Here is a 27,281-nt window from a genome sequence, read left to right on the forward strand (position 1 = left end):
TGTGGGTGTACCTACACCACATGGGCTGCAGCAACTGAAGGAGGAAGCTCACCACCACCTTCTCAAAGATTGCTGGGATGGAAACAAAAGCTGGTCTTATCATCAATGCTCACTCCACCATGAACAAAATAAAATGGACTGGCAGTGGGGCCCGAGGATGGCATTCCCCTCCATTCCTCTCCCATTTGTATACAAATCTTTGACTTGGATTGGCCGTGCTTCTGTTTAGGTCTGTACTGTAGATATGATTCATTATTCAACATAACGGCATGGAATGAAGCCACTGTCTTTAAGGAAGGGGTAAAAAACCCATGAAAGAACGGTGACTGTTTTTATGTGTTGCAGCTGTAGAATACTGGTACTCCTGGACCCTAGTGTGATCCACAGCAACCACATCTGCAGTAAGTGTCTGTAACTTGAGGAGCTCCAGCTCAGAGCTGATGAACTGGAGTCTGAGGTTTGGACACAGTGATGCATCAGGGAGGGGGAGGAGCCATTTGTCGTGGTCCATGTGAGTACCAATGGCATAGGTAGGACTAGGAGAGAGGTTCTGCTTAGGAATTATGAGCAGCTAGGCTCTAAATTTAAAAGCAGAACTACAAAGGTAATATTTCTCTGGATTACTATCAAGCAAATTGGTGTAGGGCTAATAACGTTAGAGAGATGAATGCGTGGCTCAAAGATTGGTGTGGGAGAAATGGGTTTTAATTCATGGAGCATTGGCATCAATACCAGGGAAAGTGGGAGCTGTACGGTTGACAGAGTCTTCACTGAATCAATGATCTGCTGAGTTGTAACACTAGGGCCGTAATGGGGCCTTTTTGGGAGGGAGGGGGAATCACGTCAGAGGAAATGTGGTCAAATAAAAAGAAAGGACAAAGCAATAGAGCAATGTAGACATATGGGTAATGATAACCAGAGTGTGGCAGGAAGGGACAGACATCTAAACTTGAGAGCACTAGCAGATAAGGCCAGAATTTCAAAAAATGGTAAAGGACAGAATTAAAGGCTCTGTATCTGAATGCACACAGCATTCCTAACAAACCAGATGAATAGGCAAGAACTGACAGCCATTTTGGAGATGTGGTTGCAAGGTTTTTTTCAAATCTATTCATTCATGGGACGTTGGCATCACTGGCTAGGCCAGCATTTATTGCCCATCCGAATTGCCCTCAAGAAGGTGGTGGTGAGCCACCTGCGTAAACCACTGCAGCCATGTAGTATAAGTATATCCATAATGCTGTTAGGGAGGGAGTTCCAGGATTTTAACCCAGTGACAGTGAAGGAATGGCGATATATTTCCAAGTCAGGTATGTAGCTTGGAGGAGAACTTGTAGTTGGTGTTCCCATGCATCTGCCACCATCATCATTTTAGATGGTAGATGTTACTGGTATGGAAGGTGCTGTCTTTGGTGAGTTGCTGTAATGCATCTTGCAGACAGTACACACTACTGCCACTGTGTGTCTGTGATGGAAGGAGTGAATGTTTAAGGTGGTGGATAGGGTGTCAATAAAACAGGCTGCTTTGAACTGGATTGTGTTGAGCTTCTTGAGTGTTGTTAGAGCTGAACTCACCCAGGTGAGTGGAGAGTATTCCAGCACACTCCTGACTTGCGCCTTGAGGAGGTGAGTTATTCGTCCCAGAATTCCCAGCCTCTGACCTGCTCTCGTAGCCAGTATTTACATGACTGGTCCAGTTCAGCACCTTTAGAAAGGCAGAGAATTGTGAGGGTTGGGAGAAGAAAAGTGGAAGAAAAGGAGGCACACCTTAAAATTAAAATTAGAGCAGGGCCATTCAGGGGTGAAGTCTGGAAGCAGTTCTTCCTGCAAAAGGTAGAAGAAATCTGGACCTCTTCCCATACTTCCACAACAGTTGCTGAGGCTAAGTCAATTGAAATTTTCAAAACTGTGATTGATAGATTTCTGTTAGGGCAAGTGTATAATGGGATATGCAACCAAGGCTGACAAACTGAGTTTAGTTGCATGGTGGAACAGATTCAGGGTATGACCGGGCTGTTCCTATTCTTATGTTCCTAATAAATACCCTTTTTGCTTTCCATCAAATCCAAAAAAGGCTACATCATGGTACATCTTTAGTTCTGTAATATTCAGTTAAATAATCCAACAAAAATAAGGAAAGTTACTTTCCAAAATTCTACTGCAAATATTTGAACTAAAAAATTTTAATAGCAACTATCATTTATATAGCATCTTTCATACACTAAAAATCCTAAAGTGCTTCACAGAAGCATAGTCAGACAAAATTTGATACTGAGCTATACGAGGAGATATTATGATTTGTAACCAAAAAGGTAGGTTTGAAGGAGTTCCTTCAAGGACGGGAGAGTGCTAGGATTTCAGAGGGGTTTAGGGAGGGAATTCCAGAGCTTGGTGTTTAGATAACTGAAGGCATGGCTGAAATGGAGGGTCAAAAGAAATCAGGGATGCATAAGAAATCAGATTGGAGGGAAGTAGAGTTCCTAGTTAGTTGTAAGGTTGAAGGAGATAACAGAGATAGAGACATATGACAAATATGTCGAACAAAAGTTTAACCCAAAAAAGTCATTACCATTTACAACATGAAATGTTGGTGGCAGAGATCCAATTCATCTCAGTAGCCCTGATGCTACATTACAAGATAGTATCATAATTACACTCTTAAAATATGTTAATGAGGCAACTCAGGTTCCTGTGCATGATTACATTCATTTCTGTAATTATCTTGAGTCAAACATACCATAAATTAATGTAGTTTATACTTACCCCTTTGGATAGGAGTAATGTCTGCACAGGCTCAGGGTCAGGGAAAATCTGGAGTTCTTCAATTATATGCATTTCATTATTATAGTTAATTGCTTTGTGCAATAATCCTTTATCTGAAAAACAGAGTGTACATTTTAGAATATCCATTTAAACCAATTGTTTCTCATTACTAGGGTATCAGAACTTGCACATTGTATGTATGTTTACACTTCTGGTTTTGTATAAATTTACCATTGCAATTTGTTTAGCCCATGTCTGTTCAGCACTCGGGGTCAACATTAATTCCACTCTCCCTGGGTTGGCATTTTTCTAATTTATTACTTGGCAAACTCCAAGGTGCAGGGACTTTCTGGGGCAAGCAGAGCATTCACCAATCCCCAAGCCAAAGAGATCCCAATGTCAACTGCTGAATGGGCAAAACCAGCACAGTACCATTTTACCCTTAACAAGATCCTGTGCAGTTCCCTCCAGCAGCCTCTAATATCCTAGACCTAACCCAATCAACTAATGACCATACCCAAAACTACAAAAGAGAATCAAGTCTCCAATAACTGCTTTGGCATCATGTATTTTGATTCTTTGTACCATGGTTTAAGAAAATCAGTTTGCACGCTGTGGTGATCGAAAGCCTTCTATTAAAATCCTCCACATGAATCAGGAGTAGCTTTAAACTGCAATGCAATGCACCACAATATACAGTTAAAAGACTGAGCAGCACTGAGGGAGTGCCTTCTTCCAGATGAAATGTAAAACAGAGACCATGTTTACCCTGTCAGGTGAGTGTACAAGATCCAATGGCACTATTTTGAAGGAGAGCGGAGAGTTCTCCCCAGTGTCCCGGCTAATATTCATCCCTTAGTTAACATCACCAAAACAGATTCACTTTAACCATAACCTCTCCACAAAGGTGAGTCCACACCTGAAAGGTTAATTCTTCTTTCCTGCCACAAAAGCTGACTGGCCTGTTGCTTGCTTCCAGGCTGTTTTTTTTTTAAATTTAGAAATCTCTCTGACAGTCTCAAAGTTTAGGTCCATCAGAGATTTCCTTTTTGTGTTCAAAATCTTGCCAAGTGTTAGTGAAGCTTTTCTCTTCCTGATGGAGGAACTCCACGGACAAGTGCTTACTTATGTGATTGCTTTATGCTTTTAAGTGCTAGTTCCTGTACTTTTTATTAAGTCTCCGCCCTTAATCCAGCATACAATGGATATACATGCCCACTATAAAACAGTCATAAATTTCCATATTGTTGCAAAAACTCACCTGTACCCACAAACATGACATCATAGGAGTTGTTATCAAGCGCTCTAACCCTGTCCACAACAATCTGTATATAGTTTACATTCTTCTTTACCAATTTAGGTCTATTTCCAATGGGTTTAACTGGGTCTGCTATCAGAGGGTGATCCTTTACAAACTGGAGAGTTTTGTCAGGTAACATGAGTGAGCTGTTGACATTTAAAGCTCTCGCCTCATTGTTTATACACTGGAAAGGAAGAAAGGAATTGAATGATGAAAACAATGTTACATCATCAACTACTTACACCCAAATCTACATAGATCAAATGAGAGTAAATTACTTTTTAAATCACTAGTCATAACCAGCCCATCTCCGTTCTGGGCTCCCAACTAATGAAATGGTTAAAAAACTGGTTTTAATTTGGAACATTTTACTTTTTGATTATTGCATTCCCAGCGTTTTTTGTAATGTGCACATGTTAAATACACACCTGTGGCAGCGACCAACAACATCAAAGCATCCAATAAATTATCCGCACATAACCTGGAATTATTTACATTTTTGGCCCCTTCAGCACAAGGTTAATGAAGTTTCACTAGCATATGCAACTTTTAGGAGGGCCCATGAGTGAACAACCTGATGAAGCTTTGTAGAAGTTCCACATTTACACAAACTGAGTCATACAGATCGCTATTAAACTGCATTTAGAAGGATTTAAACTGGCAAGCAGCAAATTCCTAATTACCATTGCTGAAGTAGAACTGGTATAGTCTGCAGCTGTCACATCAAGCTGGCAGACCTTGTATTTATTTAATTTAAAATAACCAAGAGACTAGAGCATAATGATCATGAATACTCACTGAGCCAGGGCGAGGCATTGGAATTTGTCCATTGTATCTGACCCATTTTACATGGGAATGTTCAAAAGTAGCACTTTGCATGTATTTCCCTTCAGAGAAAACATCCTCCACATTGGACATGTTAAAGGTGCAGACTGCAGACACTTCCAAATTACTCCTGACAAGGTTATAAAAACATACTGTTATAAAATACACACTCTATTGTAAGAATAGTTTCTTTATGTGACCATCATAATGTCAGGTGTGCACTTTCAAACTTATGGGTAACACTTGCTTTTTTAAATAAAGCCAGGAATCTCTGGCCTATTTCTTCTGGTCTCTAACAGTCATCAAGATCTATTTAAGAGTAATTCCTCTCTTGCTGGCTTCAGAAAGACATGCTACTTGGGCCTCATAGCCTCTTTCACCACTATAAAATTCTATATATAAATCTATTCACATATGTAATAGCTATACAAAATACTTGTATTAAGATAACAATGCCAAAATACTGTTAAAATTATATCAGATAGACATTTCTCAATGACTCATAAATACCCACTATGTTTATAAACTGAGTGGGGTGGGGGAGGTGCGTGCATTTATTATTCTTAGATACAACAATTTGAAAACATACCGGTCATATCTTTTGGGAGGAGGGCAGCATTTAAAAACTGCCAAATTCACCATTATTTGTGTGCAACCACAACTACCCTGTGTGCAATGTAAGCTAAGATCCCTCAACCAAGACAATCTGCATGTATGCACCTGACTACTTTGACATTTTTCCCCATTGGGAATATACCAATAGCACAGTTTGAGGGAGTAAACCGGTTCTCTCTATCCTACTCACGTGAAGCACTTTCTTTGGATTGGAGGATGGCAAATGTAACCCCACACTTTTTTAAAAAAAGGGAGGGAGGGAGAAAACAGGGAATTACAGACTGGTTAGCGTAACATCAGCAGAAGGGAAAACGCTAGAGTCTATTATAAAGGATGTGATAACAGGATACTTGGAAAATATCAATGGGATTAAACAAAGTCAACATGGATTTATAAAAGGGAAGCCATGTTTGACAAACCTACTGGAGTTTTTTGAGGATGTAACTAGAACAGATAAGAGAGAACCAGTGGGTGTGGTGTATTTGGATTTTCAGGAAGCTTTTGATAAAGTCCCACATAAAAGAGTGAGTGTGCAAAATTAAAGCACATGGGATTAGGAATTGGTTAGCAGCCAGAAAACAGGGTAGGAACAAATGGGTCTTTTTCAGTGGCAGGCAGTGACTAGTGGGGGTACTGCAGAGATCAGTGCTTAGGCCCCAGCTATTCACAACATATATATATATATATATATATATATATATAAACGATTTGGTGTACAAAGGGATCTGGATGTCCCAATCACTGAAAGTAAGCATGCTGGTGCAGCAAGCAGTTAAGAAGGCAAATGATTTGTTGGCCTTCATTGTGAGAGGACTTGAGTACAGCAGCAAGGCTGTCTTACTATACAGGGCCTTGGTGAGACCATACCTGGAGTATTGTGTGCAGTTTTGGTCTCCTTACCTAAGGATATACATGCCATAGGAGGAGTGCAGTGAAGGTTCACCAAACTGATGCTTGGGATGGCAGGAGAGATTGGGTCAACTAGGCCTCCAGTATTCACTGGGGTTTAGAAGAACGGGAGGGAATCTCATTGAAACGTATAAAATTCTGACAGGGCAGCCCGGGCTGGATACAGGGATGTTGTTTCCTCTGGCTGGCGGGTCTAAAAGAAGGGGTCACAGTCTCAGGACACGGGGTAGGCCATTTAGGACTGAGATGAGGAGAAACTTCTTCACTCAGTGGTGAACCTATGGAATTCTCCACCACAGATGGCTGTGGAGGCCAAGTCGCTGAACATATTTAAGGAGGAAACAGATGGACTTCTAGACTCTAATAATGTCAAGAAATATGGGGAGAGAGCGAGAGCATTGAAATAGAGGATCAGCCATGATCATACTGAATGGCTGTGCAGGCTTAAAGGGCCAAGTGACTGACTCCTGCTCCTATTATCTATGTTTCTACAAGGCAATATTGTCCAAACACGTACATTTTAAGCAGCAGCTTAAAAAGAGGAAATTGAGGTAGAGAGGTGGAGAGGTTTAAAGATGGAATTTCAGAGTTAAGGGCCTAAGCAGCTGAAGGCATGGCCGCTAATAGCAGTCAAATTAAAACTGCAGATGCTTAAGAGGCTGGAGTCAGAGGAGCTCTGATATCAGGGAGGGTTGTAGGACTTGAAAAATTGGAGATAGGGAGGAGCCAGGGCATGAAGGACTTTGAAACCAAGGATGATAATCTTAAAGTCAAGGCATTAACAGGGAGCCAGTGTAGGGCAGCAAGCATAGGGGTGATGGGCGAACAGCATTTGGTGCGAGTTAGGACAAGGGCAGCAGAGGTTTGGATGACTTCTAGTAGGACAGAATGTGGGAGACTGGCCAGGAGTGCATTAGAATAGCCAAGTCTAGAAGAAACAAAGGCATGAATGTGGGTTTCAGCAGCAGAATAGCTGATGCACTGGTAGAGATGGGTGATATTTTGGAGATGGAAATGGGTGGGCTTAGTCAGATAGCACAGATAAGGTTGAAAGCTTGTCTCAGGATCAAAAATGGCACCAAGGTTATAAACAGTCTTGTTCAACTTCAGGCAGCTCCAAGGGAGAGGAGTAGAGTCAGTGGCTAGGGAGTGGTGTTTGGGATCTGAAGACAATGGCTTCAGTCTTTGCAATATTTAATTGCAGGAAGTTTCTGCTCATCTATGACTGGATTTCAAATAAACACTAAGGTAAGGAAAATGGAAAATTTCATCTTTGGTGTAAACAACATGTTTAGTGCTGAAAACAAAACTTTTCACAAAAATTCAGAGTGCATGGGAATGTGTAAGATCCGATGATGGATTAAAGATGGAGGGCGAGATTGCTTTGGTATGACTTGCAAGGTTTTACATTTCAGTTCAGCAGCTCCAAAATATGTCCACAGTCCTTGATTAAGTTTTATCCAAAGCATAACTGGCTGATTACCTAACAAAGGATGAACTTACCAATGTACAGGGAAGAAACCAATACACAAACATTGAAGATAATACTTATCTGAATGATAGTACTTACAAAAAGTATCTTATTTTGAATATTGAAAACTAGGGCAAAATTGTAAAGTTACTCACCACTGTGACGTAAAAACACCGTAAAACACCGTTTCTTTCCAATTTGGAGTTTTCAGAATAAAAACATCCTGAATGACATTGAAAATAAAGTTGGATTCAGGCAGAGTGCAAATCAGCTTAGCTTTCAGAAATGATGTCCACCTCTTTTGCAGAATTCGTGATCCTCCATGATCACTCTAAAAATAATCAAAATATCATTATTTTAAGTTTGCTGCACATTTGCAACAGATTTATAATACTTGCAGGTACCCAATTCTTGGCAAAGGCCTTGATTAATTTAAGATCAATTTAGCCACATGGATTAATTTAATGTCAGTGGCAAGTGAAAATATTATAAATTCACCTGCTTTCCTTTGTTCTTAACCAGCTTTTTCCCTTATCCTAAACTGACTCACTGCTAGGTAGTTTCATGTGTATCACTCACCCTACAGTATCTCACATGAGTGACCATTATTCATGTGTGAGCCTTCACAGACAATAGTCTATTTTACCACTTTAGGCATAACAGCTTTCAGCAAGATTCACCAGAAGTGATCAGGAAATCTAATCCCTCCTTAGTCTAGGGGCCTAGGTCAAATTATCATTTTAGTCGAGGTCAGCTAATGCTATCACAGTCGACAACAAAACTAAGACTGATCTGTGTAGATTCAACATTCGTTGATAAATTGTTGAGGCATTGGAGGAGCTGTGCTTACTTTTAATGCAATCCCAAAACACAAATAGCTGTATCAGATAAATGCTATCAACAGTATCAGATAAATGCAACCCACAGAGTGCTGTTTTTCTTAAGCCATGTTTTAATTTTGAATGGTCTCTAGAATGGATATTGAAAATTAAAATTTCCCCACTGAAATCTTTCACACAAAAACACATTCAAATGCTCACTCAAGCATTAAGACCCAAGAACCTAGCAAGAGGTAACAATCTCCCATATCCATTAAAAAGGCGAGACTAAATAATCAGCACTTCACAATAAACTAATTACATGAATGAAATGTGGTTTAAAAATACTAAAATATAACTGCAGCTCAATGCCTTGATACATAAATTGCTTCATGCTGAATGTGAAAAGCAACTATATAGGGATGTTCAATCCCTCATCAAAACTGTCTGAGAAACAAAGTAAAAACCTGAGCTCAATGATATTCTCAACTGAGGCAAACGATTCACTTGATAGAGTGGGTGGTCGGTCCTTGGTAATACTTGAGGAAATGGGGTTTATTGAATCTCTCGTAATTCATGATTCTTAATAGCCGATGTCAGCAAACTTTAGCCTCTGTTATTGCAAATGGCAAGGGTATCCACAGCACCCATTTTTATTCATTTCAGCTATTGAGCCATTGGTTATGGCAGTTGGCCACTCCCAAAGAATTTATCAAAGTAGAAATTGAAGGTTCAAATAACTAACTCTTGCAATGGCACCCGTAAACACACACAAAATTAAGGGCTCCAAATCAAACATTGGTGCATAATAATGTCAATATGACACTCACTGTAATTTATAAGAACCGTTACAGCAATTCAGGTGGTGGCAGATGCGTGGCTCAACACAGAAATCTAAATGTTGCTGTCCAAGATGTTAAAATGGCATGTTGTTGCCTGGATCACCATTGAAATGCAATGAATGATGTGAAGTTACTCTATTTGCTTGGTAGATACAGGTTAAACCTGCTACAGAAACTTACACCTTGCCCATTTTGTTGTAAGTACCTTTTTAACCATGTGGTAAGTGTTAATTACTGCCAAAATCCATGGCATTAAAATGAACTATTGCAAGTTGCAGTCTTATTCCTGCGGGTTTTAATAGTTATTGATGATTTTGAAAATGGTCATTTTTAAAATTAAAACTTTTTTTTGAAGTTCTCTATTCTGTCTCTTTTAATTCAATGTTTCTTTCTCCTTTTCTGAATTGACAATAATTTACCTACTCCAATTCACACTTCCTTTGCCATTCTTATACTGTTAATTTTACAAACTTCAATCTGAGCAGTTAAGGAGTTATCCCATTGCTAACCTTGTTTACTCTAGTTCCAATGTCCTGTTTCCCTTGCTGCAACGTTATCAGTTCACAATTTCAACAATTTTAACATACAAGGGCAAGTCTAACGTTTAGCACTATGAGATTCACTCTTGAAACATATTATGGCCAAACATGTTGCTAAACAGGTAATGTCCTCCCTTTACTTGGGACACCTGCTCATTCAGGTCCGCAACCAAATAATTCAAGCCCTTCTGGGTTAATATAATCCACACCTTCCTAGCCTATTTAATGCAAATCATACTAACAGAGAGAGATTGCAAAAGCAATCTGGATTAAATTTTCCTGTTGCCTTGCTTTGGACAGTTATGAATATCCTCTGTAAAGTATATCTCTTAGATGTCAATATAGGAGCATAGGATTTAGGGGCAGGAATAGGCCATATCTATTTCACAATCCACATTTCAGGAGGCAGTGAGACCCATCACACACAGTAACCAAGACAGAGGATCGGGTTCAGGTAACAGATGACCCAGAAAGAACAGCCTTGCAGCATACAGAAAGGAAAAAAGGAGGACAATGGTCGAAGTGTTCTAACAAGAAACATAACTTCAGAGGATACAGATTCATTCAGAAATGCATCGTAATAATAAAATATCCCCTATAAAAGGGGAAAAGGGACAATTGTGTTCTTGATTGTATTGTATGTTTTAAAACATGAATGAAAATGGGCTGCTGTGCATTTGTAATGTGCATTCCAAAAATTAGGGGGACAAAAACAACATTCATAACTTGCCACTGTTATTTGCATAAGAACAGAATAATTAGGTGCAAGAGCAGACCATTCAGCCCCTCAAGCCTGATCCGCCAGTCGATAAGATCATGGCTGACCTGATATGGCCTTAACTCCATTTTCCTGCCTGTCCCCCATAACCCTGGGTTCCCTCGTCAATCAAAAATCTGTCTAGCTTGGCCCTGAATATCTTCAATAACCCAGTTTCCACTGTTCACTAGGGAGAAAATTCCTAACACTAACCACCCTCCAAAAAGAAATTCCTCCTAATCTCCATCTTAAATGGGAGACACCTAATTTTTAAATGGTGCTGCCTAGTTCTAGATTCCCTCACAAGGGGAGAGGTCTTCTCAGCACCTACCCTGTCGAGCTCCTTCAGATTCATGCATGTTTCAATTCATTCTTCTAAACTCCGCTGAGTACAGACCCAACCTGCTCAACCTTTCCTCATAAGACAACTCCATCACAGCAATCAACCTAATGAACCTTCTCTGAACCATGTCCGATGCAAGTATGCTCCTCTTTAAGCAAGGTGACCAAAAGTGCACACGGTGCTCTAGGTGTGGTCTTGCCCAAGCCCTGGGCAGTTGTAGAAGACTTCCCATTTTTATACCCAATCCCCCTTTCAATAAAGGCCAACATTCCATTTGCCTTAGTTATCTGCAGAATCTGCATGCTGGCTTTTTGTGATTCACGCACAAGGACACCCAGGTCCCTCCTGTTATGGCACAGCAGTTGGTAAATGCTGAGTTGTTCAAATTCCAAATGGAAAGTTGAAACAACAGCCACAATTATTTTACAATTTGTATTTATTTTGAGATGTGTGCCTTGAATTCAGTGGTAACAATACCATTGAGTTTTATAGGTTTCTTACAAAGCTAAATTAAACCCTTATTAATGGAGAAAAATGATTTTAAAAGACCCAGGCAAAGTAACACAATACCCTGAACAGTCAAATTCAAAGTGAGTTTTCTTTACTTCAGTTCGTGTAGACAGCAACTTGAGGCTTATCACACTTGTTAGATCTTAGAATTCCTTCCTCCCACACACCTCATCTCCTTTATACAGGCTCTTCCCTTTTCAATGTAAATCCTCTTGCCCCAAAATGTCTTATCAACTCTACATTTCTAATAATAAAAATTTTTCATGGTGTCAATTTTATCAATAGGTTTTAGGAAAAATAAACATGCTGTTTGGCTTCTTCTGGTTAAGTGTAACATTTCACCACCTCTTTTGATATTCAAATTACTCTGCTTTATCAAAAAATTTAATTTTTCCCTTTGCACCTCACATTCTAAATCTTTAGCTATGTTTACTTATTTAACATTTCAAACCTAGCTTCTCTTCTGACACATAAAAGCCTTCAGGCCAGCTGTCCTTAATTCAGTTAAATCACGCACATGTAATTCCTACCTTACAATAAATTCCAATGACATTATGAAAATTATGTTCTCCTGATACTCTGTACCGCAGCATTCTGCAATCTCTCTCCATTTAAATAATGCTCTGCTTTTCTATTCTTCCCAAAATGGGCAACCTCACATTTTCCCATATGATACTCCATCTGCCAAATTTTTATCCCTTTGTAGACTATTTGTATCCTCCTCACAATTTGTTTTCCTGCCTATCTGCATCAGAGTCAGCAAATTTGGCTATAATACAGACAGTCCCTTCATCCATGCTATTAATATAGAGCGTGAATAGTTGAGGCTCTAGCACTGATCCCTATGGCACTCCAGTAGTTACAGTTTGCCATCCTGAAAATGACCCATTTATCCTAACTCTGTTTCCTGATAATTAGCCAGTCTTCTATCCATGCTAACATATCACCCCTACAGCATGAGCTCTTGTGCAGTGTAATGATCCCAGCTGATATTACTACTGGACAAGCCTGATCCCAGGTTGAAACCCAGCTTGAAAGATCCTAACTTTTATTTTTTGTTTAGACACGTGGAGAGTGGCTGCTGAACAGAGTCACAGGAGTCAGCTGATAAACTTATAACAAAAGAGTAAAACATTTATTAAACGAGATGAACTATATTACAATATTCCTTCACCCACAACTATATCTTTACAGATATATACAGATTCGTAAGGATAACACAAGCTGCAAAAGCTATCTTATCCTCTTAATGTTCACTGTAAGTGTACAGTCAATGTAAACGGATAGGTGACCTGTGATCAGGCACACCCCACTCTGAAACAATGTAACAGAGGGTGCCCCAATGCTATGGATCTCTCCTCAACTCTTCCAGGTGCTTGTCCCACCATGAGCCAACTGGTCTCACTGAACATCATCTTTCACACCATGCTTTCCAATCTCTACTCTCGAAGAACTTGTTCTGGAACCTTCTCCCAAACAACACGTACTCTCAGATGTCTTCCACACGTGTCCACCTCCAAGGTTTCGAACTCTTCTTCTGATGTTCCTCTCCACTAGACTGCCATGTGCATTCAAGCTTTCTTCCACACACACTCTCACTGACTCAGCCATGCCAACAGTACACCTTCATATGTCCATTATAGAGGTTTAGACCTTCAGCTGTCCCATTGGATCTTCCGGCTTTTGCTTTAAATTTGCTTCCTGCAGCTTACTTCTCTCTAAGCCTGAAGCTTGGAGCCTTCTTCTCTGCTCCTTACTTTCACTTCCACAGAACAGAGCCTTTTCCAGAATCCTGTCCTTGTCTTTTGACTAGGCTGTCCTCTTGGTGCTTTCCTATTCCACTCCCCTGCTTTGGGGACATTCTCCTTTAGTTTCTGGATCTTGCTTCTGTAATTTCCTCTCCTGTCCAGCTTCTCCTGGCAGCTGGCTTCAACTTTAGTTTGGGACTTGCTGTCTATCCCTCTGCTATGCTGCTTTCAACTGAACTGAAACTAGTTTTCTGTCTCTGCAGTACCTCCTGTTGCTGGGCAACAGCAGTTTTTTTAAACCTTGTGTTTGTTTTACTCCCTTCAAGAGTCATAGAAATCTCATTAGAATGCAGGCACCTTTGAAAGTGAACTAAAACTCAGCTTCTCCTTTTCTTAATACACAAATACAGAAATGCAAACCAAACTTAAACATTAAAGAGATACCTTATTCTTAACACACCCAAATACACATATAACTTACTTAAACTCTATTTGCTAACAGTAGTAATCTTTGTCACCTGATCAAATACCTTTTAGAAATCCAAATTTACTACAACTAATTGCTCCTCTTCATCCACCCTGTTTGTTATATCCTCAAATAACTTGAATAGATTTGTCAAACATAATTTCCATTTCACAAAACCTTGTTTACCCTGCCTGTTTGTATTAGGACTTTTGAAACGTTCTGCTATTACTTCTTTAATAATGCATTCTAGCATTTCCCCAATGACAGATGTCAGGCTAATTGGTCTCCCTCCTTTCTTGAATGGAGGAGTTACATTTGCGATTTTCTAATCCATTGGGACCTTTCCAGAATCTAGGGAATTTTGGAAGATTGCAACTAATGCATCCACTATCTCTGCAGCAACTTATTTTAAGATCCTAGGATGCAGACCCTCATGTCCAGGTGACTTGTCAGCCTTTAGATCCATTGGTATTTCCATCACTGTTTCCCTAGTGATAGTAATTGTTCCCTTTTCCATCTTGATTTTCAACTATTCTTAGGATGCTTTTGTGTCTTCTACGGATAAGACAGATACTTGTTTGAAAACTTCTGCCAGTTCCTTGTTTCTCATTATTAATTCCTCAACCTCCAAGGGACCAATGCTCACTTTAGCTCTTCCTTCCTTTTTATTTACTTGTAGAAGCTTTCACTGTTTTTATATTTCTTGCTTGTTTTCTCTCAGACTCTTTATATTTTCTTTAGTTATCCTTGCTGGTTTCTAAAACTTTCCCCATCTTCTGCCCTACCACTAATCTTGTACACCTTTTCTTTCAATCTGATATCACCCTTAATCTCCTTAGTCACAGATGGTACATCCACCTCATAGAGACTATCTTCCTCAATGGAATATACCTTTGAGAGTTATGAAATACCTCCATAAATGTCTGCCACTGCATCTCTACCTTCTTATTTTTTTAATCTATTTCCCAGTCTACTTTATCCAAATCTGTCTTCATGTCCTTGTAATTGCCTTTATATAACTTTAAGACACTAGTTATGGATCCATATTTCTCACTCTCAACCTGAATGTGTTATGATAGGATTCTCTTCTAAATAAGCTAATTAACAAACCAGTAATTCTTGGCAACAAGAATTGATAATTCCTGGCAACAAGAATTGATAATTCCTGATACTAGAGCTCTTAGCATTAGAATTTGGGAAAATTAATTGGCTACTACTGCCAGATCTTACCTTGCACACTCGAGCTACTCTTGGTACCAAAAGTTTGCTATTAAATTCATATTCAACAGACACTTCAGTGAAGAAAAAATAAACTTTATCATCGCCACCATCCAAACTATTATCATTCTCTCTTATCACATCTGAGTAGACAAAGCTTGGCTCTGCAGGAAAACAAAAAAGACAAAAAGAATTAAACAAACTGCATTCCTCCAGCACCTTTCACAACCTCAGTGCTGCACAGCCAATGGCATACATTTGAAATATCTTCTTCAGCAGTCTCTTGGGATCAAGGATGACTTGCTTCCACTCTGATTTGATGGACTTTTTCAGCCATTTCAGAACCCAATGTGCGACCTGCAAGACTCTGTCATGTGCGGGGGCAGGTGGTGCTTGAAGGGTTGGGTAGATGAATTGTTTGGAAGATTATGTACTCTATCTGACTTTGCCTCTGTGTGTTCTCTATGAAGTCTCTTGATGTGTTTGCTGCCTTCCTGAATGAACCTTCTCCATTTTGGTCAGTCACAAGCCAGGGATCCCCATGATTCAGAGGGGATGCTTTGACCTCATCATGAAGAAAACTGAAGTAATATACCAGCCTGCTCCAGGAATGCCCTATCTCAGAGCCCAAGGTTTAATCCATGACCAGAACCTTTCAGCAGTGCGTAAGTTCATTTATCTCAACAGCACATTCTCTTAAGTTGTCTATATTGATGATGAGACACATACAAGGATTGCAAAGCAAGCGTAGCCTTCAGCAGACATCAAACATTAGTCTGGGAATGAAGGGGAGTAAGCGTTTCTACCAAATTAATTCACAGAGCAATAGTCCTGCCCACTCTAGGCATGTGAAACTTGGACTGTGTACCAGTGCCATGCCATTTTCAACCACTTTCACTTAAGCTGCCTTTGGAAGCTTAGATCAGATGGCAGGACAAATTACCAAACATGGAGGTGCTCACAGGAACTGACATGCCAAGTATCCCCACGATATTGACAGTCAGTCACAACTGAGTTGGGCTGGTCACATAGCCAGAATGCCCAATTTTAACCAAAGTGAATCTTCTATGGAGTGCTTCAGTCTGGGGTGCTCTCTCATGGCGGTCAAAGAAGTGTTACAAGGATATTCTGAAGGCTTAGGAGTTTCAATATCGGCTCCAAGCTCTGGGAGAAACTCTCCCAGGATTGTAGCACCTGATACAATCAAATAAAAAGCGATAAAGCCTCCTTCTAAAACAAACACCTATCAGAGGCAGAGAGAAAACGCAAGGAGAGGAAATCCCAAGGCAGTAACTCGTGCAAAACTCAATTGTTTGCAGTATCCTTCCTACTTGCAGCAGAACAACCTGGGCGCAGTTTGGCCTTAGCAGTCACATTTATACCCACCAGAACCCTACCAAACACCCCTGGTGATGAACATGATCAACTTTGCCTCGAAGAAAAATAAGACAAAGTGTTTCTGTTGTCCTCCTGGGAGTCTCCTGCTGCGACTAAGCTGCAAGTAGAGCAGTTGAAATATAACCACTATTTCAATGTAGGAAATGCTGCAGCCAACTTGTACAGAGCAAGGTACCACAAACAACAATGAAATAAATTGCTAGATCAAATATTTTGATGTTGGTTGAGGGATAAATGATAGTCAAGGCAGTGCAGTATTCCTTCAGTACTGAAGTACCAAAAAAGATGATCCAAAACAGAGGTTGGAATCTAGCATTATGATACACTTACCATTTAACCAGGGTATTGCATATTCTGTCCGTAAATGGCTCCGAAGAATGACTGTCTCACTTCCCAGGAAATTGTATACTGTTCCCGAGTAAAGCTCACCATCTGAAATAGTGTAATAAAGGGGCTCTCTTATTAAAATACAGTTAAACATTTTAACTGTACATGCTCAGTCAACATACATGGATGGAAATATACTTAATTATTTGTTAATCAATTCATTGTAGTGCTCTGCTTTTCACTTCAAGCAGTAGGGTATCCATTCACACCAGCAATTCCCTTCATTGCACTCTTATGCTCAACTAGCTATTATGGGGAGTATGGAGATGTCAAGTAGTGAAGAACAACCTTCTTCCTTTTCTCTCCAATTTACAAACTCTATTCATGGGGATGAAAGATGTCAGTGCTACTGATTCCATTTCTGGCAATGATCAATTAATTAAAAGTAAAGTTCCATTCACTCGACCTTGGGAATGTGTCTCACTTTGACCTCAGTAAAGCATTTCCATTTCGCAGCTTTGTAAATCCACATATCACATTGGCCAGCCTTGGAGTAAAATTGAGCATTTGGTTGAGTAGTATTAACCCTCAGCTCAGCAGGAAGTGGCCGAGATCACCAAACTCATCTCATATGAAAGCTATACAGCCAGAAAGGAGGTGAGACTGCCCCAGTTTTTTTTCAAAACTCCCCCAAGCAATTAGCAATACAATTGGAACATCGGACCACATTGGGTGAGCCTGAATGGTACCTGTGGTCTTTTCTCACCTTCTCATATGCTGAAATGACTTTGATTACATCTGTCTGTCTGGATTAAAGCCCAGTGGCTTAGGAAAAACATCATTGTGCTAACCAACAATGACAACTCTTACCCATTGAGATAAATTATTTAAAGGGAAACATAAATGATTTTCATCTAAATTATATGATTTGTTACGGAATGGCAAGCAAGAAGCTTACAACTGGATACTTACCAACCATTACTGAAGTGTATCTTTGAGCAGGATCAAATGGACACTTTCCTTTACCTTCTTCTTTCTTGCCTTGCAGAGTAAAATCCTTAACTGACTATGAGTGGAAAATAAATGGCCAAATAAGTTGTTTCATTTAATTCAATGATACAATATTTTTCAATTTGCTTTAATGTTAAATATCCATACTTACAAGGTAATCACAGGTTGGTTGAAATGCATAAGTCCCACACACATAAAGGCTTTCATTGTTAAATTCATGCAAGATGCGTATGTAGTTCAGACATTCGGTCTACAGTAAAATAATAAATGCGTTGAAATAAAAGCAACTTATTAACACATTAAGGTCAACACATTGGTATGGTTTACAGACAACAGCTCTGAGGTTCAACAGTAGTCTCCATAACTTTGTCAGGATACTAGGCAGAACCCACATGAACAGCTAACAACTGCCATTTATGCCCTTTCTCTGTGAGTTCTGCCAAATCACTTCATTTTTAGTAATAAAAGGCGTTTATAATCTGGTTAAATCAAAATTTACCTCTTGGGATTTTCCTTTAGCTGCACATTCCTTTTGTTTTTTTTCTGGGACTTTCCAGTACACCTGAAAGAACAGACACAACTCAGTTAATAGAGATTGGAAATAAATGCTTTTCTGTGCATACAACATGAACAGCACTCCCTTGGTACTGTACTGGAGTATCAGCCTTGACTTTTGTGTTCAAGTCCTAATGTGGGACTTGAACCCACAAGCTTCTGACTCAGAGGTGAGGTTTCTACCACTTCAGTCATAGCTGATACCTATAGTTGAGTGTACTTCGGCCATTAGTGGATATAGATGCTAACAATCAATAAAATTGATATTCAATATTACAAATATGAGAATCTAAAACAATTTGTAAATAAATCTACACTAAAATTGACATGATGTGCTAGACATAGTTCAGAGTGAGCTAATAGAGGTCTTCAAAATTAAGGGGTTTAAAGGGTAAGAATGGAGAGCATCTTTTCACTTGTGAGCATGTAAAAACTAGAGGTCATAAACAGAAAATAATTACAACTAAACCCAATGAAGAATTTGAGAGAAACCTTACTCAGAAAGCAATTAGAATGTGGACTTTTCACCACAAAAAGAGTAGTTGAGGTGAATAGAAACAGCTAGCTTCACCTGTTGCTCAGGTAAAATGGGCTCTTTCAAGGGCCAAAAATGATGGTCTTGGGCCTGTTTTGAGTTTGCATGATGTACAGGGTGAATCAGGGTAGCCATTATCACACAGGATGTCTGTGGTGTGCCCTATTTCAGCATCAGAACAATTCACAGAAAATACCAATGCCAGGGAAAACAACATGTTTATATGGTATGAGAAAAGGGTGTTGATTGGTTGGCAAATAGACTCTGATTGGTTAAAAACAATGCCATGGAGAATGCACCAATTGCTTGTGACTGACAGTTAACTGCCAAGCATTGTCTGAAATTTAAAGCAGCCAGCTTGACTCTGATTGGTCAAGATTTAGCCCTGGAGAATGAACCAGCAAATGGCTGGCATTTATTTTGTTCAGCTGAAACAAGCGCAATGTGTACACATGTTCTTTCTGTCTGCAAAGAACAGGGCCCTGTGTATTAATATATTTAGTTTCCAGTACATGCAAATGTGCAACACAGTGAGCCCAACTGACAATCTTAAATTGGTTGTCAGTGTAATTCTTAGCAAATGTTGTCCAATTGCAGAATCAAATCTGATGTTGGACACTGTGTTTTGAGTTATGCAAGCGTGGGCTGGTTGGTACAGTCCATACCTTGCCTGCTGCGAACAATGGAAGGGACATGCTGGTTGATATGATCCACCAGTCTTTGGGGCGTACAGCCAACATACCTAGCATCACACTGGCACTGAAATTCATATACCACATCACTCATGTGTGAGATAGGCAAAGTATCTTTTTGGCTTGACGGCAGCATCCTGTTAGTGGTGAATACCACTCGTGTTGCTACTGCATGAAATAGTTAGCTTCACCAGTTGCTCAAATTTTTAAGATACCTTGCCCTTCCAGGGTAACCTGAGGTAGACTGGGCACTTTTCAGGGCCAAAAGTGACAGTCCCGGGCCTGTTCATGAGTTTGCGCCATGTACAGTGTGAAATGATTTGATCAGGGTAGCCATTATCCCACAGTATGTTTTGATGCGCCCTATTTCAGCATCAAGCTTGCATGGTGAGCAAATGGCTCAGGCCCTATTTATGAGGTTGCTGATAAGACCAATTTTATAGCATGTGGAACTGTAAGAGTTCCAATGTGTCTATTGACCAGTCTAGTAGGCTGTGGTAGAGAATACCCTGGCAGATTTCTCAACTAGTATGTCAAGGAAGGGGAGTTCATTTGACTGCTCCATTTCACCGTTGAATTTGAGCACAGCGTGGAGCCCCTTAAGACATGCAAGGAAATTATTACATGCAGCTGCAGATTTAAGTAAAGCAAACATATTAGAAATATGCGACAGGTAGGAGGTTAGGTGTCATTCCATTGAAGACATGTTTCTCATGGAACCCAACAAAGATGCTTGCAAGAGCTAGGCCTAGAGAGCATCCCATGGCAACACCATGTATTTGGGCATAAATGGTGTCATTAGAACTCAACTGCGCAAGCTGCCAAGTTCATAAGCTCAATGAATACTGATTCACACAATGGTAGAGCATCTAGATTGTCATGATACAGCACTGCAAAGCAAATACCTATGGCTTCCTTAAGTGGAACATTGGTGAATAGCCTAGCAATGTTAAATGAGCACATAAACACAGCCTTGCTATCAATATGCAAGTCCTGTATGGTCTTCGCAATTGTGAAGGAATCTTGTTCTTTGCAGACAGGAAGAACACGTACACACATTGCGCCTGTTTCAGCTAAACAAAATGAGCAACAGCCATTTGCTGATTCATTCCCCAGGGCAATTTTTGACCGGAATTGAGCTACCAGCTTTAAATTTCAAACAATGCTTGACAGTTAACAGTCAGTCACAAACAACTGATGCATTAATCATAGCAACACCTCTACTAATCACAGTCCACTTGCCAACAAATCAGCACTCTCTTCTCATACAGTATAAATATGTTGTTTCCCCTGACATTGGTATTTTCTCGCAAATTGTGCTGGTGAGTGCAAAACAAAAAGCTTTGACAAAAATGTCTCCTTTTTTCAGCAATACTGAAATTCTATATTACCAAACGACTATTTGGAATAGATCCATTTAAGGCCGAGCTAGACAAGCACATGAAGGAGAAAGGAATAGAAAGATACGGTGATTGGGTTGGATGAAGTAAGGTGGCAGGTAGCAATGTGGAGCATGATCACCAGCAGAGAACAGGAGGGCTGAATGGCCTGCTTCTGCATATTAAGTTTTATGTCATATTATTAAGCAGCTCCATGTGTGCACTCCCCAGTAAAAGGTCAATAACCACTAGAATTACCAAATTGAAAGAAGGAAAATTACCAGACTCACATGGTATGCGTGCCAAAACTGAAGGTAGGTGCAGAGAAGAAAACAGAACACAACCATAATGTCACAAAAATGTTTGGGAGCAGGAATTGGCAGGAGCCAGAAAACTGGAGAGTGGTAAAAACATCCTTGTTCAAAAAAAGGGAAAGGGTTAAATGAAAAATATTAGGCCAATTAGTCTGAGCTCCATTGTGGGTAAACTAATAAATCCATAATATGAGATTATATTAATGAATGATTGGAGACAAATGATCCAAATAGGGAGAGCTAGTTTGGATTTGTAAAAGGTATGTTGGATTAATTTAATAGATATTTTGAGGAAATTGTAGTGCACAGCAGCGGATATTACAGAAGTACAGGCTTTTAGGAGGCAGGAAATGCTAGAAACACTCAGGTCAGGCTGCATCTGTAGAGAAGAGTTAAATTTTCAGATCGATGACCTTTCACGAACTTCATCTGATCAACAGTTAGTTCTGTTTCTTCCCACAGATGCTTCCTGACCTATTGAGTATTTCCAGCATTTTCTGTTTTTATTTCAGATTTCCAACATCTGCAGTATTTTGTTTCTGAACTTTTTTAAAAAAAAATGATATTTGTTAAGGTGCCACATTAAGAGATCTGCTATGAAAATTACGGCATATAGTATTAAAGAAAATGAAGTCACATAGATAGAAGGCTGGTTGGAGGACAGAAAGCAAACAATGAAGTTTATTGCATGTTTTGGGATCTGGCAGAACGCGAATGGTGCTGTGCCCCATGACTCTATGCTGAGAACTCATTTGTTTTCCCTTCCATATTAATGATTCGGACATAGACACAAGAGGGCTATCATTTTTCCTGTTGATATGAAATTAAGGAATCTGGAAAACCATGAAGAATGCAGAACTTGCAGAAGAATATCAAGCAGAGAGCAGAATGGGCAGAAAAAAAAAGAGACAGATGCAGTTCAATACATAGGAATGTAAAGTCAGACTTTCTGGGGAAACAGTGAAGTAGTATACCCAAACAATAATTCTCAGTGGCCATGGAAGGGGTGAAAGAACATAGATCTTTAAAAGTTGCAACATAGGAAGAAGAGTCACAATAGTAAGCGTCTGATAGTCATCAGGAGAGTACTTTTCATTTGTGTACTAACAAGTTTATAAAGCTGACACTCACTGACACAACTCACTTGATGATGTACCTGAACAGTGCAGAGTTGCATGGAACTGCATATGTGTCACTACATTCAGATGAAAGCATTGCGGGACATGTGGGAGGACAAACTAAAGAGAAGTATAAGCACCAACTGATATAATGGTATAATAAAAATAAAATGCTACAGAGGCTGGAAATCTGAAATAAAAACAAAGAGCTGGGGAAAATTTAGCAGGTCTGGCAGCAACTGTGGAGAGAGAAATAGAGTTAAATGTTTCAAGTCCAATATGACTCTTCTTTGGAACCCATGTCGAAGTTCCAAAGTATCATCATATTGGACTCAAGACATTAACTCTGTTTCTCCCTCCACAACTGCTGCCAGACAAGCAGATATTAAGGGGTTTACTGAATAGGGCTTAAGAAAAATATTTTTAAAAAGTTACCTCATATTTTTTATATGAAACATTTGACATCTTCACAGCAAAGATAGCTTCCCGGGCACCTACATACAGCACCCCTCTATCTTCATTCAGCAACAGCGTTGAATAGTTTGACACTCCAGTTTGAGAAAACTTGAACAAAGATACTTCTGTAAATGATGATGAAAATTAAAAGTTATTAGTACTCAAAAAAAAAACAGAAGGCCTTAAAATTAACGTCTAGCACCACGTTTGAATCTAGCAGAGGACCAGGTATTGCTCTGGATTTAGTACACTATCTTTTTGCATCCAGGGCATGGGTTCAGATTTGATCCAGCCCAGAACAACTGGGGAAAGTCTTTGTGCTTTGCCTTCCGCACATGAAGTGAGTTTGACCAGTCTCAGCCTGGAACCAATCCATAGTTCTACAAAAGCAGATCACCTTAAAAAAGAGGACATGAAGATGGTTATAGCACGGAAATGAAGACCTTTAAACTGGTACACTATAAAATGGTCATCAGAGAGTTGGATTAATGTTTATTCTGCAACTGGATTTTTTTTTTTACTTGATCTGGGGAATTATTCCATGCCCTGGCACAATTGGTCCTTAAAAGGTATCTGGAATATATTTTAAGCAAACTATTTAAGTTAAGTGAGTAAACAGTTTTAGCATGAAAAGTTCAGAACTACATTTCAGGTCTATAATTTCAATGGGTAGTTGATTCAGAAAATGACAATATTAGCCTAATCCTTTGTTGTTTCTGTGGGAATGCATTTGTTTAAGTCATACAATCAAGTAATTTCTCAGGGTATATTCACACATTTTCTTCAGTGTTACTGAGAGGCAGTTCCTGATGTGCCATAATGCCGACAATAGTGTGTAAATGGGATTAATGGCAAATCAAGTTACTCTACTAAGAAACTAAATTGTTTCAGACCTATCAAATTTCTAGACCAGAATCTTTCAGGACCTAGCTTGTTGTTCTTTATGCAATTCACAAAAGAGTTTACTAAAATTAAATTCTGGATAAAGTGATGGAATTGTCTGTGGCAGGTAGTTTAAAGACTTGCACTCCACCCTAGTTAATCTTCATTTCTAAAAGAGGAAAGATACTGGTGTAACTGATGTTGTGGGGCAGTCAATTCTGATAAGGTCATATCAACTGTATTAATAACTTCATAATCAATTTTACGCTTCAACACCTACATATAAAAATTAAATTTGCTGATTCTAAACAATTTCTTGATAATCCTCAATTCATTAGTGTGCAGTTTAAATGAGAACTTTCTCACTCACCTTGTTGTACTGCACCTACACATCTAGCTCTCTATACAGAACTCCACCTATGCACTGACCTAGTTCTACTGCACTGCATCTACATTATAGAACGCTGCATCTAAAAATGCTGGGTCTGATTTTAACTTTATGCAAGTGGATGGGTTATGTACCATGAATGAATGTAATCTGCTTGGTTCAGAAACTGTACAGGCAGTCATATGAAAATGAAAGCAAACCCTTTGTTAGGAAATGTTTAACATCACCCCTAGCAGCCTAGTTCTAATGTTAGGTTACATTCCCTTGTTCTGGACTTCCCACCAATGGCATAGTTTCTATTTAACATATTAGCTCTTTTAATCATCTTAAACACTTCTGTTAGATTACCTCTTAATATTTCATACTCAAGAGAATACAATCCACTTTACTAATTTAACCCTTTCAGCCCAGATATCATTCTGGTAAAACAACACTTCAAGGCCAAAAATCCTTCTTGAGGTGTGATGCCCAGAACTGAATGGGGGCTAACCAGAGTTGATATAATTGAGACTTAACTTTCACTGCTTTGTATTAAGTCTCCACTAGTTTTCATTGACTTCTGCACTCCTAAAACTTCCTCTTTCTCTGGAACTCCCAGCTTCTCACCATTTCTAAAATACTCTGATTACTCTTGATGATTACACATTTTTCTACATTGAGCTGCATGAAATAGTTATTGTATTGCAAAAGGTCTTGCATATAGTTCCCTTCTGCTGTGCATTTGATGTGACCTTATCAGAATTTAACTACACCCACAACAGCAGTTACACCAATGTGTTCCCTCTTTCAGAAATGATGATGATAATAATTGTCAGATTATCTAGGGTGGAGTGGAAGTCTTTAAACTGCCTGCCACAGACAATTTCATCACCTTTTAACTGGAATTTAATTTTACTAAACTCTTATGAATTGCATGAAGAACAAGTTAGATCCTGAAAGATTCTGACCTAGAAATTTGATAGGTCTGAAACAATTAGTTCCTAGTGACTAATTGACTTAAAGTGACATGATTGCACACCAAATATACAAGGCAATTTCTAACTCATCTCACAAATAAATAAAATGCAGATCACAGGGCAGACTATTGAACAGTAGAATTCCTGTTATAAAAGTGACTCTACAGAATTCAGCTTTGAAAATTGTGCACTATACACGTTATTTTATCATACAAGCCCCGTTTAATCTATGTGACTTCCTCAATCTCTGCAATGCTGAGATACCTGCACTCCTTCAATTCTGCCCTCTTGAGTGGCCCTGATTTTAATGCTGGGGCATGATTCAACATTAGCAATGTTAAAGTTGCTATGTAAATGCAAGTTGCTGCTGCTGCTGTTTAGGTTTCAATTTTTTTTAAAAATCTGACAGGATAGGCTTGAATTGTACTATGTCTCTCAGTAAAGTACACAAACATGTCAAACAGTGCAGTCACTAATGCTATTGTAGACTTTTCCTCATAACATTTAAGAAGTATTTAGAAGAACACTTGAAACGCCATAGCATACAAGGCCATGGGCCAAGTGCTGGAAAATGGAATTAGAGTAAATGGGGGTTGATGACCGGCTTGGACACAATGGGCCGAAGGGCCTTTTTCCATACTGTAAAGCTCCATGACTTCCTGTACCTGCCTAAATAGCAATAATTATAAATGATGTTTTAAACATTTTGTAAATTAAAATAAGAATTTCAGTAAGCTAGTTTTACAATATTTAACAGTTGTTATCAAGATTGTATTGTGGAAACATATAAAATGGTTGATTTCTTGCTGCCAAAACACATACTCGTGTTGAGTCCAAACAGCTGGCAATCATTAAACTATTGGAAGAACCTCAAAATATTGAAGGTCTATGATCTTTAGCACTTGTGGCCCACAGATACTGTATCATGGATTAAAATGCTGCCTTGGACAGTAGAGCAACTAGCTTGCAGGCCCACTTCTCCTGTGTGAAACATAGATGCAAGAAGCCAATTAAAACAAGTCAGGCACAGGCTGTAGCAAGTACAGTGATGTGTGACCCAGGTCAGGTTATCATTAGTGGGAGGCAGATATCCATTACAAATCCTGACTGCAGTATGATTCAGTTTGCAGTGTTCCAAATTCACTCCTGTACAATAGAGATTAGATTCAGAGAATGCAGTCACAGAAGTCACAACTCTGCCACTCTGGTTATAGGTCTTCTCAGATATTGGGAGAAAATGTCCATTCAGGTCAGTAAACCTATTCGCTGGCCTCTACAGGTAAGCTGACTTCCGGGTGGCCAGGCATAGTGCTCAACGAGTGACAGCAGTGATTAGCATTTACTTCGGCACTGACAGTGAACAAGATCATTTCTGGAGGCATGGGGATAATGAAGCAAAAGGGCCCCTCTGTGCTGTAAATTTTCTGAAGGCTTTTTTTTAAACATGAAAACCATCTCTGGAGTGATGTGATTATTTATAGTATAAGGCTGCCTCAGGAAATAGCCCAAAATACAAAGAAAAATGCAGTGGGAGTTTGGGGGGAGTGGATAGTTGTTATTAAGCTGCATTTTCTAAGGGAGCAGCACCAAGGTTATGAGGGAGCACGGCTAGTTACTGGATTATTCCATACAAACAGAACATTGAAAACCAGTTGGTGGTGGTACTAAACAGCTGTGCACCTCAAGAAGAGATTTATGACAGAAAAAAGGCAGTAACAAGGAAGGAAAGGCCTGGCCGCAGCAGTAACTTCGATCCAAATGAACAGAAGTAAAGGAAACCTTTTCGAATCGTCTGTAACCAGGAACTACTTCACTTTCAAAAGTAACAATTTAATCATTCTTTTTTTAAAAAAAGAGATGCCAATCTCTATGGAGACAGCATTGATTGTGTTTTTTATGAAAAAAAAAATCTCCTAAACTAAAAGATTCCTGTACCAGGCACAGATTTTTGCTTTTTGTTCTCATTGGATTGAGATACTGAGTTTTGTATGCGCTCTTTCTGCCACAGCTGTGTTTCTTTTAACAATGTAAATGGCTGCTTTCAATTTGTTGCCTAGCAGCGCTTACAGACACGTTTGCAGAAAAACACACTGGCATTATGCAGTGTGTCTCCAGGTCAAAGGGGAGGACAAGGAGAAAGTTCAAG

The 27,281-nt window shown here is 39.4% G+C and overlaps 1 protein-coding gene across 4 annotated transcripts in view; it reads right to left on the reverse strand.

Annotated features, from left to right (window-relative positions):
• Positions 1-27,281, reverse strand: part of LOC121277239 (semaphorin-4D-like) — a 205,624-nt gene that overhangs the window by 67,513 nt on the left and 110,830 nt on the right. For all 4 annotated transcript variants that reach the window (XM_041186432.1, XM_041186429.1, XM_041186431.1 and 1 more), the window contains 10 exons: positions 22,889-23,034; positions 18,360-18,422; positions 18,012-18,110; positions 17,822-17,915; positions 16,853-16,954; positions 15,137-15,288; positions 8,039-8,214; positions 4,862-5,018; positions 4,025-4,247; positions 2,764-2,876 (listed from right to left, as the gene is read on the reverse strand). In XM_041186432.1, the coding sequence (XP_041042366.1) occupies positions 2,764-2,876; positions 4,025-4,247; positions 4,862-5,018; positions 8,039-8,214; positions 15,137-15,288; positions 16,853-16,954; positions 17,822-17,915; positions 18,012-18,110; positions 18,360-18,422; positions 22,889-23,034 (1,325 nt within the window). The remainder of the gene's footprint in view (positions 1-2,763; positions 2,877-4,024; positions 4,248-4,861; positions 5,019-8,038; positions 8,215-15,136; positions 15,289-16,852; positions 16,955-17,821; positions 17,916-18,011; positions 18,111-18,359; positions 18,423-22,888; positions 23,035-27,281) is intronic.

This window comes from Carcharodon carcharias, chromosome 4 (genome assembly GCF_017639515.1).
Source record: "Carcharodon carcharias isolate sCarCar2 chromosome 4, sCarCar2.pri, whole genome shotgun sequence".
Taxonomy (NCBI): domain Eukaryota; kingdom Metazoa; phylum Chordata; class Chondrichthyes; order Lamniformes; family Lamnidae; genus Carcharodon; species Carcharodon carcharias.